Source organism: Misgurnus anguillicaudatus, chromosome 21 (genome assembly GCF_027580225.2).
Source record: "Misgurnus anguillicaudatus chromosome 21, ASM2758022v2, whole genome shotgun sequence".
Classification (NCBI taxonomy): Eukaryota; Metazoa; Chordata; class Actinopteri; order Cypriniformes; family Cobitidae; genus Misgurnus; species Misgurnus anguillicaudatus.
This window is the reverse complement of record NC_073357.2, coordinates 64,502,969-64,523,145: the sequence shown is the minus strand read 5'-3', so window position 1 is coordinate 64,523,145 and position 20,177 is coordinate 64,502,969. Positions and strand designations below refer to the sequence as shown.

The following is a 20,177-nucleotide window of genomic DNA, read 5'->3' as shown; positions in this document are numbered from 1 at the left end:
GTTGCACCAACAACCGACAGTTGCACCAACAACCATGACAGTTGCACCAACAACCACGACACCTGCACCAACAACCACTACAGATGCACCAACAACCACGACACATGCACCAACAACCACTACAGATTCACCAACAACAAAGACACATTCACCAACAACCACGACACCTGCACCAACAACCACGACACTTGCACCAACAACCACGACACCTGCACCAACAACCACGACACCTGCACCAACAACCACGACACGTGCACCAACAACCACTACACTTGCACCAACAACCACGACACGTGCACCAACAACCCCGACAGTTGCGTCAACAACCACTAAACTTGCACCAACAATCACAACACTTGCACCAACAATCACCACAGTTGCAATATTAACCACTACAGTTGCACCAACAACCACTACAGTTGCACCAACAACCACTACAGTTGCACCAACAACCACTACAGTTGCACCAACAACCACGACACTTGCACCAACAACCACGACAGTTGCACCAACAACCACTACAGTTGCACCAACAACCACTACAGTTGCACCAACAACAATGACACATTCACCAACAACCACGACGCCTGCACCAACAACCACGACACTTGCACCAACAACCACGACAGTTGCACCAACAACCACTACACTTGCACCACCAACCACGACACCTGCACCAACAACCACAACACTTGCACCAACAACCACTACACCTGCACCAACAACCACTACAGTTACACCAACAACCACAACACCTGCACCAACAACCACAACGGCTACACCAACAACCACGACACCTGCACCAACAACCACGACACCTGCACCAACAACCACGACACCTGCACCAACAACCACGACACTTTCACCAACAACCACGACACCTTCACCAACAACCACGACACCTTCACCAACAACCACGACACCTGCACCAACAACCACGACACCTGCACCAACAACCACGACACCTGCACCAACAACCACGACACCTTCACCAACAACCACGACACCTTCACCAACAACCACGACACCTTCACCAACAACCACGACACCTTCACCAACAACCACGACACCTTCACCAACAACCACGACACCTTCACCAACAACCACGACACCTTCACCAACAACCACGACACCTTCACCAACAACCACGACACCTTCACCAACAACCAAGACACCTTCACCAACAACCACGACACCTTCACCAACAACCACGACACCTTCACCAACAACCACGACACCTTCACCACCAACCACGACACTTGCACCAACAACCCCGACAGTTGCACCAACAACCACGACAGTTGCAGCAACAACCACGACACTTGCACCAACAACCCCGACAGTTGCACCAACTACCACTACACTTGCACCAACAACCACAACAGTTGCACCAACAACCACTACAGTTGCACGAACAACCACTACAGTTGCACCAACAACCACTACAGTTGCACCAACAACCACGACACTTGCACCAACAACCACTACAGTTGCACCAACAACCACTACAGTTGCACCAACAACCACTACAGTTGCACCAACAACAACGACACCTTCACCAACAACCACGACGCCTGCACCAACAACCACGACACTTGCACCAACAACCACGACACTTGCACCAACAACCACGACAGTTGCACAAACAACCACGACAGTTGCACCAACAACCACTACAGTTTCACCAACAACCACTACAGATGCACCAACAACCACTACAGGTACACCAACAACCACAACACCTGCACCAACAACCACGACTCCTACACCAACAACCACGACACTTGCACCAACAACCACGACACCTGCACCAACAACCACGACACCTGCACCAACAACCACGACACCTTCACCAACAACCACGACACCTTCACCAACAACCACGACACCTTCACCAACAACCACGACACCTTCACCAACAACCACGACACCTGCACCAACAACCACGACACTGGCACCAACAACCACGACACCTTCACCAACAACCACGACACCTTCAACAACAACCACGACACCTTCACCAACAACCACGACACCTTCACCAACACACACGACACCTGCACCAACAACCACGACACCTGCACCAACAACCACTACACCTGCACCAACAACCACGTCACCTGCACCAACAACCACGACACCTGCACCAACAACCACGACACCTGCACCAACAACCACGACACCTGCACCAACAACCACGACAGTTGCAGCAACAACCACGACACTTGCACCAACAACCCCGACAGTTGCACCAACCACCACTACACTTGCACCAACAACCACAACAGTTGCACCAACAACCACTACAGTTGCACGAACAACCACTACAGTTGCACCAACAACCACTACAGTTGCACCAACAACCACCACAGTTGCACCAACAACCACAACAGTTGCACCAACAACCACGACACTTGCACCACCAACCACAACACCTGCACCAACAACCACGACACGTGGACCAACCACCACGACACTTGCACCAACAACCACGACACCTGCACAAACAACCACGACACCTGCACCAACAACCACGACACCTGCACCAACAACCACGACAGATGCACCAACAACCACGACAGGTGCACCAACAACCACGAGACCTGCACCAACAACCACGACACCTTCACCAACAACCACGACACCTTCACCAACAACCACGACACCTTTACCAACAACCACGACACCTTTACCAACAACCACGACACCTTCACCAACAACCACGACACCTTCACCAACAACCACGACACCTTCACCACCAACCACGACACTTGCACCAACAACCACGACAGTTGCAGCAACAACCACGACAGTTGCAGCAACAACCACGACACTTGCACCAACAACCCCGACAGTTGCACCAACAACCACTACAGTTGCACAAACAACCACTACAGTTTCACCAACAACCACGACACCTTTACCAACAACCACGACACTTGCACCAACAACCACGACACCTGCACCAACAACCACGACAGTTGCAGCAACAACCACGACAGTTGCAGCAACAACCACGACACTTGCACCAACAACCCCGACAGTTGCACCAACCACCACTACACTTGCACCAACCACCACAACACTAGCACCAACAACCACAACAGTTGCACCAACAACCACTACATTTGCACCAACAACCACTACAGTTGCACCAACAACCACTACAGTTGCACCAACAACCACGACACTTGCACCAACAACCACTACAGTTGCACCAACAACCACTACAGTTGCACCAACAACCACGACAGTTGCACCAACAACCACGACAGTTGCACCAACAACCACTAGAGTTGCACCAACAACCACGACACCTGCACCAACAACCACGACACTTGCACCAACAACCACGACACTTGCACCAACAAACACCACAGTTGCACCTACAACCACGACACTTGCATCAACAACCACTACACTTGCACCAACAACCACAACAGTTGCACCAACAACCACTACAGTTGCACCAACAACCACAACAGTTGCACCAACAACAACTACAGTTGCACCAACAACCACTACAGTTGCACCAACAACCACGACACTTGCACCAACAACCACTACACTTGCACCAACAACCACGACACTTGCCCCGACAACCACGACACTTGCACAAGCAACCACAACACCTGCACCAACAACCACGACAGTTGCACCAACAACCACTACAGTTGCACCAACAACCACTACAGTTGCACCAACAACCACTACAGTTGCATCACCAACCACGACACCTGCACCACCAACCACGACGGTTGCACCAACAACCACGACACCTTCACCAACAACAACGACACCTTCACCAACAACCACGACAGTTGCACCAACAACCACGACAGTTGCACCAACAACCACGACACTTGCACCAACAACCACGACACTTGCACCAACAACCACAACACCTTCACCAACAACCACGACACCTTCACCAACAACCATTACATTTACACCAACAACCACAACACTTGCACCAACAACCACGGCACTTGCACCAACAACCACGACACTTGCACCAACAACCACGACACTTGCACCAACAACCACGACACTGGCACCAACAACCACGACACGTGCACCAACAACCACGACAGTTGCACCAACAACCACGACACTTGCACCAACAACCACGACAGTTGCACCAACAACCACGACACTTGCACCAACAACCACGACACTTGCACCAACAACCACGACAGTTGCACCAACAACCACTACAGTTTCACCAACAACCACTACAGATGCACCAACAACCACTACAGTTACACCAACAACCACAACACTTGCACCAACAACCACAACACTTGCACCAACAACCAGGACAGTTGCACCAACAACCACGACAGTTGCACCAACAACCACGACAGATGCACCAACAACCACAACACTTGCTCCAACAACCACAACACTTGCTCCAACAACCACAACACTTGCACCAACCACCACGACACTTGCACCAACAACCAGGACAGTTGCACCAACAAACAGGACAGTTGTACCAACAACAACGACAGTTGCACCAACAACCACGACGGTTGCACCAACAACCACGACAGTTGCACCAACAACCACGACAGTTGCACCAACAACCACGACAGTTGCACCAACAACCACGACAGTTGCACCAACAACCACTACAGTTGCACCAACAACCACTACAGTTGCACCAACAACCACTACAGTTGCACCAACAACCACGACAGCTACACCAACAACCACTACAGTTGCACCAACAACCACGACACTTGCACCAACAACCACGACAGTTGCACCAACAACCACGACAGTTGCACCAACAACCACGACAGTTGCACCAACAACCACGACACTTGCACCAACAACCACGACAGTTGCACCAACAACCACGACACTTGCACCAACAACCACGACACTTGCACCAACAACCACGACACTTGCACCAACAACCACGACACTTGCACCAACAACCATGAGCATTGCACCAACAACCATGACAGTTGCACCAACAACCACAACACTGACACCAACAACCACGACACTGGCACCAACAACCACAACCCTTGCTCCAACAACTACAACACTTGCTCCAACAACCACTACTGTTGCTCCAACAACCACTACTGTTGCTCCAACTACCACAACAGTTGCTCCAACAACCACAACACTTGCTCCAACAACCACAACACTTGCTCCATCAACCACTACTGTTGCTCCAACAACAACGACAGTTGCACCAACAACCACGACGGTTGCACCAACAACCACGACAGTTGCACCAACAACCACGACAGTTGAACCAACTACCACGACACTTGCACCACCAACCACAACACTTGCACCACCAACCATGACAGTTGCACCAACAACCACAACAGATGCACCACCAACCAGGACAGTTGTACCAACAACCACGACAGTTGCACCAACAACCACGACGGTTGCACCAACAACCACGACAGTTGCACCAACAACCACGACAGTTGCACCAACACCCACGACACTTGCACCAACTCCCACGACAGTTGCACCAACACCCACGACACTTGCACCAACTACCACGACAGTTGCACCAACAACCACAACAGTTGCACCACCAACCACAACACTTGCACCAACAGCCACGACAGTTGCACCAACAACCACGACAGTTGCACCAACAACCACAACAGTTGCACCAACAACCACCACACTTGCACCAACAACCACAACACTTGCACCAACAACCACAACACTAGCACCAACAACCACAATACTTGCACCAACAGCCACGACGGTTGCACCAACAACCACGACAGTTGCACCAACAACCACGACAGTTGCACCAACAACCACGACAGTTGCACCAACAACCACGACACTTGCACCAACAACCACGACACTTGCACCAACAACCACGACAGTTGCACCAACAACCACAACACTTGCACCAACAACCACTACAGTTGCACCAACAACCACGACAGTTGCACCAACAACCACGACACTTGCACCAACAACCACGACACTAGCACCAACAACCACTACAGTTGCACCAACAACCATGAGCATTGCACCAACAACCATGACAGTTGCACCAACAACCACAACACTGACACCAACAACCACGACACTGGCACCAACAACCACAATAGTTGCACCAACAACCACAACAGTTGCACCAACAACTACAACACTTGCTCCAACAACCACTACTGTTGCTCCAACAACCACTACTGTTGCTCCAACTACCACAACAGTTGCTCCAACAACCACAACACTTGCACCAACAACCACAACACTTGCTCCAACGACCACAACAGTTGCTCCAACAACCACAACACTTGCACCAACCACCACGACACTTGCACCAACAACCAGGACAGTTGCACCAACAAACAGGACAGTTGTACCAACAACAACGACAGTTGCACCAACAACCACGACGGTTGCACCAACAACCACGACAGTTGCACCAACAACCACGACAGTTGAACCAACTACCACGACAGTTGCACCACCAACCATGACAGTTGCACCAACAACCACAACAGATGCACCACCAACCACGACACTTGCACCAACAACCACGACGGTTGCACCAACAACCACGACAGTTGCCCCAACAACCACGACAGTTGCACCAACAACCACGACAGTTGCACCAACACCCACGACACTTGCACCAACTACCACGACAGTTGCACCACCAACCACAACATTTGCACCACCAACCACGACAGTTGCACCACCAACCACAACAGTTGCACCACCAACCACGACACTTGCACCAACAGCCACGACAGTTGCACCAACAACCACGACAGTTGCACCAACAACCACGACAGTTGCACCAACAACCACCACACTTGCACCAACAACCACAACACTTGCACCAACAACCACAACACTTGCACCAACAACCACAATACTTGCACCAACAGCCACGACAGTTGCACCAACAACCACGACAGTTGCACCAACAACCACGACAGTTGCACCAACAACCACGACAGTTGCACCAACAACACTGACACTTGCACCAACAACCACGACACTTGCACCAAAAACCACGACACTTGCACCAACAACCACGACACTTGCACCAACAACCACAACACTTGCACCAACAACCACGACACTTGCACCAACAACCACGACACATGAACCAACAACCACGACTGTTGCACCAACAACCACTACAGTTGCACCACCCACCATGACAGTTGCACCAACAACCACATCAGTTGCACCAACAACCAGTACACTTGCACCAACAACCACTACACTTGCACCAACAACCACGACAGTTGCACCAACAACCACGACAGTTGCACCAACAACCACTACAGTTGCACCAACAACTACGAAACTGGCACCAACAACCACGACAGTTGCACCAACAACCACTACAGTTGCACCAACAACTACGACACTGGCACCAACAACCACGACAGTTGCACCAACAACCACGACAGTTGCACCAACAACCACGACAGTTGCACCAACAACCACGACAGTTGCACCAACAACCACGACAGTTGCACCAACAACCACGACAGTTGCACCAACAACCACGACAGTTGCACCAACAACCACGACAGTTGCACCAACAACCACGACACTTGCACCAACAACCACGACAGTTGCACCAACAACCACTACAGTTGCACCAACAACCACGACACTTGCACCAACAACTACGACAGTTGCACAAACAACCACGACCGTAGCACAAACAACCACGACACTTGCACCAACAACCAGGACAGTTGCACCAACAACCAGGACAGTTGCACCAACAACCACGACAGTTGCACCAACAACCACCACACTTCCACCACCACCCACTACACGTGCACCAACAACCACGACACTTGCACCAACAACCACTACACGTGCACCAACAACCACGACAGTTGCACCAACAACCACGACAGTTGCACCAACAACCACGACAGTTGCACCAACAACCACGACACTTGCACCAACAACCACTAAAGTTGCACCAACAACCACGACAGTTGCACCAACAACCACGACAGTTGCACCAACAACCACGACAGTTGCACCAACAACCACGACACTTGCACCAACAACCACGACACTTGCACCAACAACCACGACACTTGCACCAACAACCACTACACTTGCACCAACAACCACTACAGTTGCACCAACAACCACGACAGTTGCACCAACAACCACGACAGTTGCACCAACAACCACGACAGTTGCACCAACAACCACGACAGTTGCACCAACAACCACGACAGTTGCACCAACAACCACGAATGTTGCACCAACAACCACGACAGTTGCACCAACAACCACGACAGTTGCACAAACAACCACGACAGTTGCACCAACAACCACGACAGTTGCACCAACAACCACGACAGTTGCACCAACAACCACTACAGCTGCACTAACAACCACATCACAAGCACCAACAACTACGACAGCTGCACCAACAACCACAACAAAAGCACCAACAACCACAACAAAAGCACCAACAACAACTACAAAAGTATACACAGTCCGTATCAAAGTGGTTACACAAGAAGTTTTTGTCCCTGAACTGTCAACCTCATCTTCTGATGCTTATAAAAGTCGGGAAAAAAAAATGATATATGAGGTACAGTGCTACACAAACACTTAAAACAAGTTTAAAGAAAACACAGTTTAATACAAAATCATATAAAATACAGTAGAGCAATGAGAACTGGAATGTGCACTATAATTTAGACAATGTTACTATTAAAACTTTTTGTTTTATGGCCTGATTTTACATACAAGGCCTTAGTTAAATTAAGACGTTTAAACATCTTTTATAAACCTACCTTAGATAAAGATGTTACTGGTGTGTATCTTGAGACAAATCAATGACACTGGCATATTTTAAGATCTGTCAGTGCAAGTTATTTTCAGTTGAGACAGCTCCAACATGTGTCTTAGTCTAGCAATAACCTTAAGCCTTGTCTGTGAAATCGGAGGTATAACATCAAAACAATTTCTGTGAGTTTATATTCCAGTAATTGAGTTTATTATAAAGTGTTTCTGTGGTACAGTTCACTGTTGACAACTACATGTGTTTTGCTTTTTTTTACAGTTTGAGGCAGTCTTGAGGAGTAAATTTAAATATTTTATTAAACTGATAATTATTCAGTTCACGTAAGTGTTTCATTTTTAAACAACAATATATCTGTGTAATCTAAAGTTGATTCTACGTGTAAATATAATTTGTGCATTAAAGTAAAGCATTATTTCATTGCAATCTACAGGAATTTATAACACAGTTAATTGAAAAACATGAGCCCATTAGTCTTCTCTTTCTTGTTACAGGAAAGGATCAATTGTAACAGAGATGAATGGCATATTCTCTCAACCACCCAATAATACTGATGTTGAAACGGCACTATTTTATGCTAATACAAGTTATGATGTCACCTATGTGGGTAAGTTTCAGTCATACACTATTACAGTTTTTCTGCATTGCTAAACACATTTTTCAAAACTATCACTCATTTTCTCAAAACATTAAACACAAATCCAAATTGTCAAACTAAATTCACAGAACCCCTGACTCAGAGAAACTAGGGAGCAGGCAGCTGCACTCAGAAATCTTCCAAAAAGAAAACAGACATGAGCGCTGTTATCATGTCTAGGAAGGCTTAAGCGAAAAAGTCCTGAGTGACATATTGTTGTATTTTCAAGAGCAGCCCCCCATTTAGGGATAGGAATCAGGAAAATCTTAACTTGGTGCATCCGGTGCCTATGTTCACAGATGTTCTCTGTGGAGGAGATCTGAGCAACTTTTTGTGTGCTTTGGCTTACCCAAGAAGGGTCTCCCGGCGACCAGGCAGACAGTTAGTAAGTAGATAGTTGAGGCTATTTCTCTTGCTTACGAGACCTCTGGACAGAATTAATCTATTGCTGTCAGAGCTCATTCTTCTCAGGGTATGGCAGCCTCTAAGGCCTTGTGGCTAGTGGCTTCAGTTCAGGATGTCTGTGATGCGGCAGGCTGCTCCTCTCCGCTTATGTTTGTTCAGTTCTCAGAATTAGATATTGGCGCTACACCTGGAGCCCAGGTGCTTATGTTTTAGCTGTGCGCACTGCTACACACAGACAAGCACTTGGTAGTATGGTGTTTTGGTACATTGTTCCTATGGCATAGCTTCAGCGACGCAGCTCAAGTTCCCCCGTAAGGGAACGTCTTAGGTTACAAATGTAACCATTGTTACCTGAAAAGGGAACTAGATGCTGCATCTCCCTGCCAAACTCCCAGCATCCCTGTCACACATTGCTTCATCACAATCTAGCAGAACCTGCCCATAACGTGTCACTTGACCATTGGATTGATTTAACATACATGCTTCGGACACAATCACGCAGAGGGCGTTCCCATAGCGTAGCTTCGGTGATGCAGCACCTAGTTCCCTTCTCAGGGAACAATGGTTTCATTCGTAACCTGAGACGTTCTGTAATCACATGTTTAGTTCGGTCAATATAGTGAATACTTTAATGTAAGTACTGCAAGTAATAGTAAGCTTTCAATATAACTGTAATCAGCACTTGTATTTTGTAAAAAGTCAGCAATCCAACTGCAAATTTTGCCAATTGCATCGTCTCTGGTGTCCTGTTCTTCATCATACTCTTCATCTGCCTCTCAGACTGTTTCCAAACCACATAATTGATAAAAAAATACCATTAGAAAAAAGTGTGTACAATTTTGAGTTGTTGTGTTTGCTTGATGGCAACTGTGTTGCAGTTGTGTTCAAATACATTGTTATAAAACAATTGCATTGCAGTGTAGAATGCGTTTTAGTGAGAGGTTTGTGTTTAGAGTTTTGCAAAAAGATTGCATGATTTGACAAACGTGTTTAGGCCACTATGAATTTGGTTCAGAGATTGGGGTTTAGTGTTTTAGCAATTCAGAAAAACTGTAATGCAGTGTCATTTTAAATATTTTCTTTATCACTAGTTATAATCTTTGTGTAAACCTGTGCAATTAACATTTTGACTGGGGAACCATTACTTTATAAAAATCAATCATGTTTGGAATCAGATTTTCTGAAAAGTTAAAAAAGGTCTAACCTCTCTTCATCATGTTGTGCTGTTAAACCATATGGCCAGCAGGTGGCAATGCTGTTATTCATTTACTCGATGAGCTTATTCTAAACTTTAATTTTCACAGTCTACAATGTCACTTTGTAAGTTTGTTGTTTTAATCATATTAAATAACTTTAATCACGTTATTTATAATAAGAAAAAAATGGTCCGAAACACATGCATAAAGCATTTAAAGAGAGCTGACAATTAAATGAATAACATGAAAGAAAAACAGAGGAGAGATATCATGACGACAAACAAGAAGATGACGGATGACTTTGACAAACTTAGATAAGCAACATATAAAAATATACAATAATATAAAATAAGAGAATAGTCAAAGAAGGGTTGATCAACAACAGGAGAGAAACATTTAATATTAAAGAAGAAACAAGACAAACAACAAGAAAGCAGACAGACAGACAGACAGACAGACTGAAAGGACAAAACAGACAACTAAAGCACTGAGACTCCTTCAATTGACAAAATATGTTTAAAATGTTGTGTATTATATGTATTAATTTATTAGGTCTGTAATACTTTACAATAATTTTTTATTAGTAAACATTAGTAAATTGTAACGGGGTGCTTTAAAGAAAGCGATGAAGATGTGAATCCATGTGCAAAAGGTGTTTATTGTAAAATCCCATAAAGGGCCAGCAACCAAATCCAAACAGGGTTAATCCAAAATCAGAATCCAAATACAGGCAATGTGTCAGGGCAGGCGGCAGTACAGGCAAAATCCAGATAACAGGCAAAGGTCAAAAACAGGAACAGATACAGGTAACAGATAAACAGATTAACAGATAGCAGGTAACAAATTCAGATATACAGACAGGTTGGGGCAATGTAATAATCAGCCAGGAACAGCTATACAAGAAGTGCTTAAATACAGACAGACAGGAAGTGTGAACTGTGACATGGCATGATGAATATCAAAATAAAAGTCAGAACAGAGCAGGGTATCAAAATAAAAGTCCAAAATACAAAAATACACAGAACACAAGTAAACACAGAACAAAACCATTACAGAACCCCCCCTCTAAAGGGCGACTCCCGGAGCCCAACAAACAAAACATACAGTCCAATAGAGGGTGGGCGGGCGGGCCAGGAGCTCTTGGAGAAGGCAGGGCAGTTCAGGAGAGGTCCTGGGTCATATGGCCAGGATGGTCCAGGAACATGGGGCAGATGCGGGCCTGGGTCATGGGGCAGGCTTGGACCTGGGTCATGGGGCAGGCTTGGACCTGGGTCATGGGGCAGGCTTGGACCTATATTATGGAGCAGGAATAGGCCTGGAACACAAGGAGAGGAAGGGTACGAGCACACTTCGGCCTCCGCCTTGGTGTCCTCTGCCTCCTTCCTGTGTCCAGGTACTACCCCCCCCCAAAAAAAAACTTGGGAAAGCTTCCACTGTCCAAGGTGGCGATATTTCAGATGGTGCACCAGACGAATCAGGTGAGCCAGGTGAATCAGATAAGACAGGTGAGCCAGGTGAGCCAGACGAATCATGTGAATCAGGTGAGTCAGACAAATCAGATGGGACAGGTGAATCAGGCAGGACAGACGAATCAGATGAAGCGAGCGAGTCAGATGAATCAGGCGAGTCAGATGAATTAGATGATTCAGACAGGACAGGTGAATCAGGTGGGTCAGACGAATCAGGCAGGACGGGCAGATCAGGCAGGACGGGCAGATCAGGCAGGACGGGCAGATCAGGCAGGACGGGCAGATCAGGCAGGACGGGCAGATCAGATGAGTCGGGCAGATCAGATGACTCGGGCAGATCAGATGAGATTTCAACCAAATCCAAACAGGGTTAATCCAAAATCAGAATCCAAATACAGGCAATGTGTCAGGGCAGGCGGTAGTGATGGGTCGTTCGCGAATGAGCGGCTCTAAGAGCTGATTCTTTGTAGCGAACGAGTAGAGCCGAATCTTCAGACGCATGCAGGGGAGCCGGCTCTTCTAAGGGAGCCGAGCCAGAAGAGCCGAATCTATGAAAAGAGCCGGACTGCCATCACTAAAATGTAGAGCCAGCGCTTGAGCCAAAAGAGCCGAATCAATGGAAAGAGCCGGACTGCCCATCACTAGCAGGCGGCAGTACAGGCAAAATCCAGATAACAGGCAAAGGCAGGGCCGCCTTAACCTAATGTGAGGCCCTGGGGCTGAGAGGTTTTGTAGGCCCCCCATACCCTCGATTTATAGTTTTTTTAAGTGTAATATCTAGGTAATCTACATTACAAAATGCATTAGTTTCTTTCGAGACATACAACAGTGAGTTTTCCCTCTTTGACCCAGAAAACACCATAATATCATTATTAACATATCACTGAGCCTACTTGAGCATAAACACAAGACACTTTATTTAACAACCACACACAGCAACATTTGGTGATAATAAAACCAAAATGTGTGAAAGTATATATGTTTATAAGCTTTATGTTTATATAGTTTTTGGAATATACAAATTTGCAGAAAATTCATTGCCACTCACTAACCAAATGCTCAGCACAGTTTTAAGCATATAATAAGTTAAAGTTAGTTTTAAAGTGAAAATGCATTAATGATAACAAAAGATAAGTCTTTATAGACAAAATCTTATTTTTTAATCAGTTATTTATTTTGTAGGCTATTGAAGATATAGTATGCATTGTATTTAGTATTTATGCATACATAAGCATGTAAAACGAACAAGCATGAATATGCACAAAACATACCTGTATAAGATCTTTAGATAAGGAGATTATAAATGTGAATGGTGCTATTTGGGGATGATCATTTGAGATGGTCTTGTCGCTCTTTACTTTCTAGACTTGCACCTTTACCGTTGCATCTCTGTCGTTTTTGTAATCTAAACCAACAGATGTGTGTACTGTGAGCTAACGTCGCGTCAAACTGCATCGCTCCAGCTGCGCACACGTCACTGATATAAACGCGAGTAAACTATAACAACTAACAGCATTTTGTGCGGGAACTCTTTTCTTTATTTAGCAGCAACGTTTCTTCTGCATGCCAGAGACTCAGCTGCACGTCACGAGCACAGAGAGAGAGAGCATGTGCGCGAAAGAGAGAGAGAGAGAGAAAGAGAGAGAGAGAGCATGCGCGCGAAAGAGAGAGACCTGCTTGGCACCCACTGGTGCTTATTATGAAATTTCAGAAATTACTGTTTCATTTGTTGGTGGATTATTTCCCGTTTCTCTGTCACACTCAGTCTAACATGCAGGAAGGTCAAGTGGACAACGCACACTTAATTACATTACGCGGAATAGAAAAATCTGTTACGTCTGATATTTTATTTTACGGTAAGTTACAACGGACCAATCAGCAGACATGACAAGTTACAAAACAAAATGAAGTTTTCAGCTCATCATGAACGCGAACATGGGAGGCCCTTGAACTTCGGAGGCCCCTGGGCTTCAGCCCAGGTAAGCCCGTGCATTAAGGCGGCCTTGGGCAAAGGTCAAAAACAGGAACAGATACAGGTAACAGATAAACAGATTAACAGATAGCAGGTAACAAATTCAGATATACAGACAGGATGTGGCGATGTAATAATCAGCCAGGAACAGCTATACAGGAAGTGCTTAAATACAGAAAGACAGGAAGTGTGAACTGTGACAAAATAAAAGTCCAAAATACAAAAATACACAGAACACAAGTAAACACAGAACAAAACCATTACATAAATGCATCACCTTACATGACCAAACAATGAACAATATCGTTTTTTTTAACATGTATTCATTTCTGTTATTGTTAAGGTCAATACAGTTATTAATGTTACTTCATGGTGCATAATGCTAATTAACTTTACCAGCTAAAGCGCTTAATTTACTAAAGGTATTAGTCAAAGCTGAATTGAACATGAAATAAGATTAATAAATGCTCTAGGAGTATTGCATCATTAGTTCGTGTTAGCTAATGCATTAACTATTTGTCAACAAATAAATTGGTAAATTGTTACCATTACATCTAATCATTCATTAAAATGTTTTGCCTTTTATTAAATCATTTAAAAATAAATCCCTGTGTTTGGGGTGGGGGTGAATCGTGGGGCGTTTATCAATACCAAATTGTATCTTTCATAGTTCGGGCTTGCAAGTTCAGACACGGAGGAATGAACTCCTGAGGACGGGAGGACGCAAGTCCAGTTATATTACAAATGGAATGCAGAGTACTTGAGGTCGTCATTCAGTCTAACCAAAACCTGCAGTCCTGGCTATTCTTATTTTAATGTATTTAAAAAAACAAAATATCTAAAATGCAAAAAAACCTGTTTGTTTTTGTTTTGAAAGTATGAAATATGTGGTTAAGGCAACCATGAAACGGAGATTAGCTTTATTTATTACCGAAAGAATTATGATGTAAAACACAGCCATTTATTTTAATATTACAAAATGTCTGTACAACATGAAATAAACACAAAAAATCCAGTTAAAGTAAAATGCAGTGATTTACTACAGTTTTAAGATTATATGTAAAATTTTGATTTAAGCTATGAAACTTAACATTAACATCAGTTTTAATGATAACAACAAATAAGAGACTTCATATGAATAATAAATATAAATAAGCTAATAAAGTAAAAACATGCCAGTTAGATATATACAGATATATGTTCCAACAATAAGGTGAAACTGTCTTAAATATATTTATAAGGAAAATGAATATTGATTTTTTTTAAATGTTTTATACATAACAGAGGTCACATCAACATTCTTTTCTACAACTCCAACTCCTACATCAACTCCAAACTTAGATACGACAACTAACTCAGGTAAGTGTCACTCATACACCACCACCAAAGGAAAGTCATTCATTCATTAAAAAATTCATTAAAAAGTTTTTGTCTATAACAAGTTGCTGAATATTTTTTAAACCATGTGTGCAAACCAACCTGATCTCACAAATTTCCGTGACTATGCCATTTTGTGCTAATTTTTCCGTGGCATTCTCACGGATCTCCGCATTTTTCCGTGGCCCTGCTACAGACTGTCTTTTTCCGTGGCATTCTCACGGATTGGTTACTCAACTGTTTTGTCCTATTTTCTTACCATTTTCGCTTCGTTTAGGGTTAGATTTACATGAAATGACATCCCTACCCAAACCCAAATCTAACCCCAACGCCAGGCAACAATTGTTTAAAGTTTAAAAAAATATAAAAGAATAAATCAGAAAAAATAGTATAAACCAATAGTTAAAGTGACATACTAACACATAGACCAAATGTAACCCTAAACCGAAGCGAAAATGGTTTGAAAATAGGAAAAGGCAGTTGAGTAACCAATCCGTGAGAATGCCACGGAAAATGAGGACAAAATTCCGTGACTATCCCACGGAACTTTGTGAGATCAGGTTAGTGCAAACTTATATAATTATCATCTATGAGAATGAAGGGAGAATCCAGAAAAACTGTAACAACATCCTGTAACTTTAAAAACTTCATGCTAAACTATATTTAAAAACAATCACGCTGTGTTTTTCTTTGCTATTATCTGTATTTTCTTTGTTTCTATTTCATATGATGATTCTTTGGTACAAGAAACAACTGTAAAGAAGCGCTATATGAATAAAATTATTCATATTTTACAGTGTAATAATAAACATTTATTTACATTTCAATCACAGGGTCAACTACAGCAGTAACATCACCTAAAACAGCTGCACCAACAACCACAACACAAGCACCAACAACCACAACAGCTGCATCGACAACCACAACACAAGCACCAACAACCACAACAGCTGCACCGACAACCACAACAGTTACACCAACAACCACGAGCGTTGCACCAACAACCACAACACTGACACCAACAACCACAACAGTTGCACCTACAACCACGACAGTTGCACCAACAACCACTACAGTTGCACAAACAACCACAATACTGGCACCAACAACCACGACACTGGCACCAACAACCACAACAGTTGCACATACAACCATGACAGTTGCACCAACAACCACTACAGTTGCACCAACAACCACTACAATTTCACCTACAACCACGACAGTTGCACAAAAAACCACTACAGTTGCACCAACAACCACGACAGTTGCACCTACAACCACGACCGTTGCACCAACAAACACGACAGTTGCACAAACAACCACGACAGTTGCACCAACAACCACGACAGTTGCACCAACAACCACGACAGTTGCACCAACAACCACGACAGTTGCACCAACAACCACTACAGTTGCACCAACAACCACTACAGTTGCACCAACAACCACTACAGTTGCACCAACCACCACGACAGTTGCACCAACAACCATGACAGTTGAACCAACAACCACTACAGTTGCACCAACAACCACGACACTTGCACCAACAACCACGACAGTTGCACCAACAACCACGACAGTTGCACCAACAACCACGACAGTTGCACCAACAACCACGACACTTGCACCAACAACCACGACAGTTGCACCAACAACCACGACAGTTGCACCAACAACCACGACACTTGCACCAACAACCACGACACTTGCACCAACAACCACCACACTTGCACCAACAACCATGAGCATTGCACCAACAACCATGACAGTTGCACCAACAACCACAACACTGACACCAACAACCACGACACTGGCACCAACAACCACAATAGTTGCACCTACAACCACGACAGTTGCACCAACAACCACAACAGTTGCAAATACAACCATAACAGTTGCACCAACAACCACTACAGTTGCACCAACAACCACTACAATTTCACCTACAACCACGACAGCTGCACCAACAACCACGACAGTTGCACCAACAACCACGACACTTGCACCAACAACCACTACGGTTGCACCAACAACCACTACGGTTGCACCAACAACCACAACACTGGCACCAACAACCACGACAGTTGCACCTACAACCACGACAGTTGCACCTACAACCATGACAGTTGCACCAACAACCACGACAGTTGCACCAACAACCACGACACTTGCACCAACAACCACGAGAGTTGCACCAACAACCACGAATGTTGCACCAACCACCACTAGAGTTGCACCAACAACCACAACACTGGCACCAACAACCACTACAGTTGCACCCTCAACCACCACAGTTGCACCAACAACCACAACAATTGCAAAAACTACCACAACAGTTGCACCAACAACCATGACAGTTGCACCAACAACCACGACACTTGCATCAACAACCACGACACTTGCACCAACAACCACGACACTTGCACCAACAACCACTACAGTTGCACCAACAACCACAACAGTTGCACCAACAACCACGACACTTGCATCAACAACCACGACACTTGCACCAACAACCACGAGAGTTGCACCAACAACCACGACAGTTGCACCAACAACCACCACAGTTGCACCTACAACCACGACAGTTGCACAAACAACCCAGACACTGGCACCAACAACCCCGACAGTTGCACCAACAACCACGACAGTTGCACCAACAACCACGACACTTGGACCAACAACCACGACACTTGCACCAACAACCACGACACTTGCACCAACAACCACGACAGTTGCACCAACAACCACGACACTTGCACCAACAACCACGACACTTGCACCAACAACCACGACACTTGCACCAACAACCACGACAGTTGCACCAACAACCACGACAGTTGCACCAACAACCACGACACTTGCACCAACAACCACGACACTTGCACCAACAACCACGAGAGTTGCACCAACAACCACGACAGTTGCACCAACAACCACGAATGTTGCACCTACAACCACGACAGTTGCACCAACAACCACGACACTTGCACCAACAACCACAACACTTGCACCAACAACCACGACAGTTGCACCAACAACCACGACAATTGGACCAACAACCACGACACTTGCACCAACAACCACGACACTTGCACCAACAACCACTACAGTTGCACCAACAACCACTACAGTTGCACCAACAACCACGACACTAGCACCAACAACCACAACGGTTGCACCAACAACCACGAGCGTTGCACCAACAACCACGACAGTTGCACCAACAACAACAACACTGACACCAACAACCACGACACTGGCACCAACAACCACAACAGTTGCACCTACAACCACGACAGTTGCACCAACAACCACAACAGTTGCACATACAACCATGACAGTTGCACCAACAACCACTACAGTTGCACCAACAACCACTACAATTTCACCTACAACCATGACAGTTGCACCAACAACCACAACAGTTACACCAACAACCACTACAGTTGCACCAACAACCACGACAGTTGCACCAACAACCACGACAGTTGCACCAACAACCACAACAGTTGCACCAACAACCACTACAGTTGCACCAACAACCACTACAATTTCACCAACAACCACGACAGTTGCACCAACAACCACGACAGTTGCACAAAAAACCACTACAGTTGCACCAACAACCACGACAGTTGCACCAACAACCACGACGGTTGCACCAACAACCACGACGGTTGCACCAACAACCACGACGGTTGCACCAACAACCACGACGGTTGCACCAACAACCACGACGGTTGCACCAACAACCACGACGGTTGCACCAACAACCACGACACTTACACCAACAACCACTACAGTTGCACGAACAACCACGACACTTGCACCAACAACCACGACACTAGCACCAACAACCACTACAGTTGCACCAACAACCACAACACTAGCACCAACAACCACAACGGTTGCACCAACAACCACGACCGTTACACCAACAACCACTACAGTTGCACCAACAACCACGACACTAGCACCAACAACAACGACACTAGCACCAACAACCACGACAGTTGCACCAACAACCACGACACTGGCACCAACAACCACGACAGTTGCACCAACAACCACCACAGTTGCACCAACAACCACGACACTTGCACCAACAACCACTAAAGTTGCACCAACAACCACGACAGTTGCACCAACAACCACTACAGTTGCACCAACAACCACGACAGTTGCACCAACAACCACGACACTTGCACCAACAACCACGACACTTGCACCAACAACCACGACACTTGCACCAACAACCACGACAGTTGCACCAACAACAACCACAGTTGCACCAACAACCACGACACTTGCA

General features: G+C 45.6%; 1 protein-coding gene and 1 long non-coding RNA gene across 2 annotated transcripts in view; one reads left to right on the top strand and one right to left on the bottom strand.

Moving 5' to 3' along the window:
- Window positions 1-20,177, bottom strand: part of LOC141353140 (uncharacterized) — a 238,177-nt gene that overhangs the window by 81,268 nt on the left and 136,732 nt on the right. The gene's annotated exons all lie outside the window — the stretch shown is intronic.
- The window catches only part of LOC129441002 (uncharacterized), a 31,121-nt gene continuing 19,196 nt past the window's right edge, over window positions 8,253-20,177 (top strand). Inside the window, exons 1-5 of the mRNA XM_073859726.1 lie at window positions 8,253-8,593; window positions 9,068-9,129; window positions 9,301-9,413; window positions 15,770-15,844; window positions 16,696-17,084. Of these exons, the coding sequence (XP_073715827.1) occupies window positions 8,582-8,593; window positions 9,068-9,129; window positions 9,301-9,413; window positions 15,770-15,844; window positions 16,696-17,084 (651 nt within the window). The 5' untranslated portion in view covers window positions 8,253-8,581. The remainder of the gene's footprint in view (window positions 8,594-9,067; window positions 9,130-9,300; window positions 9,414-15,769; window positions 15,845-16,695; window positions 17,085-20,177) is intronic.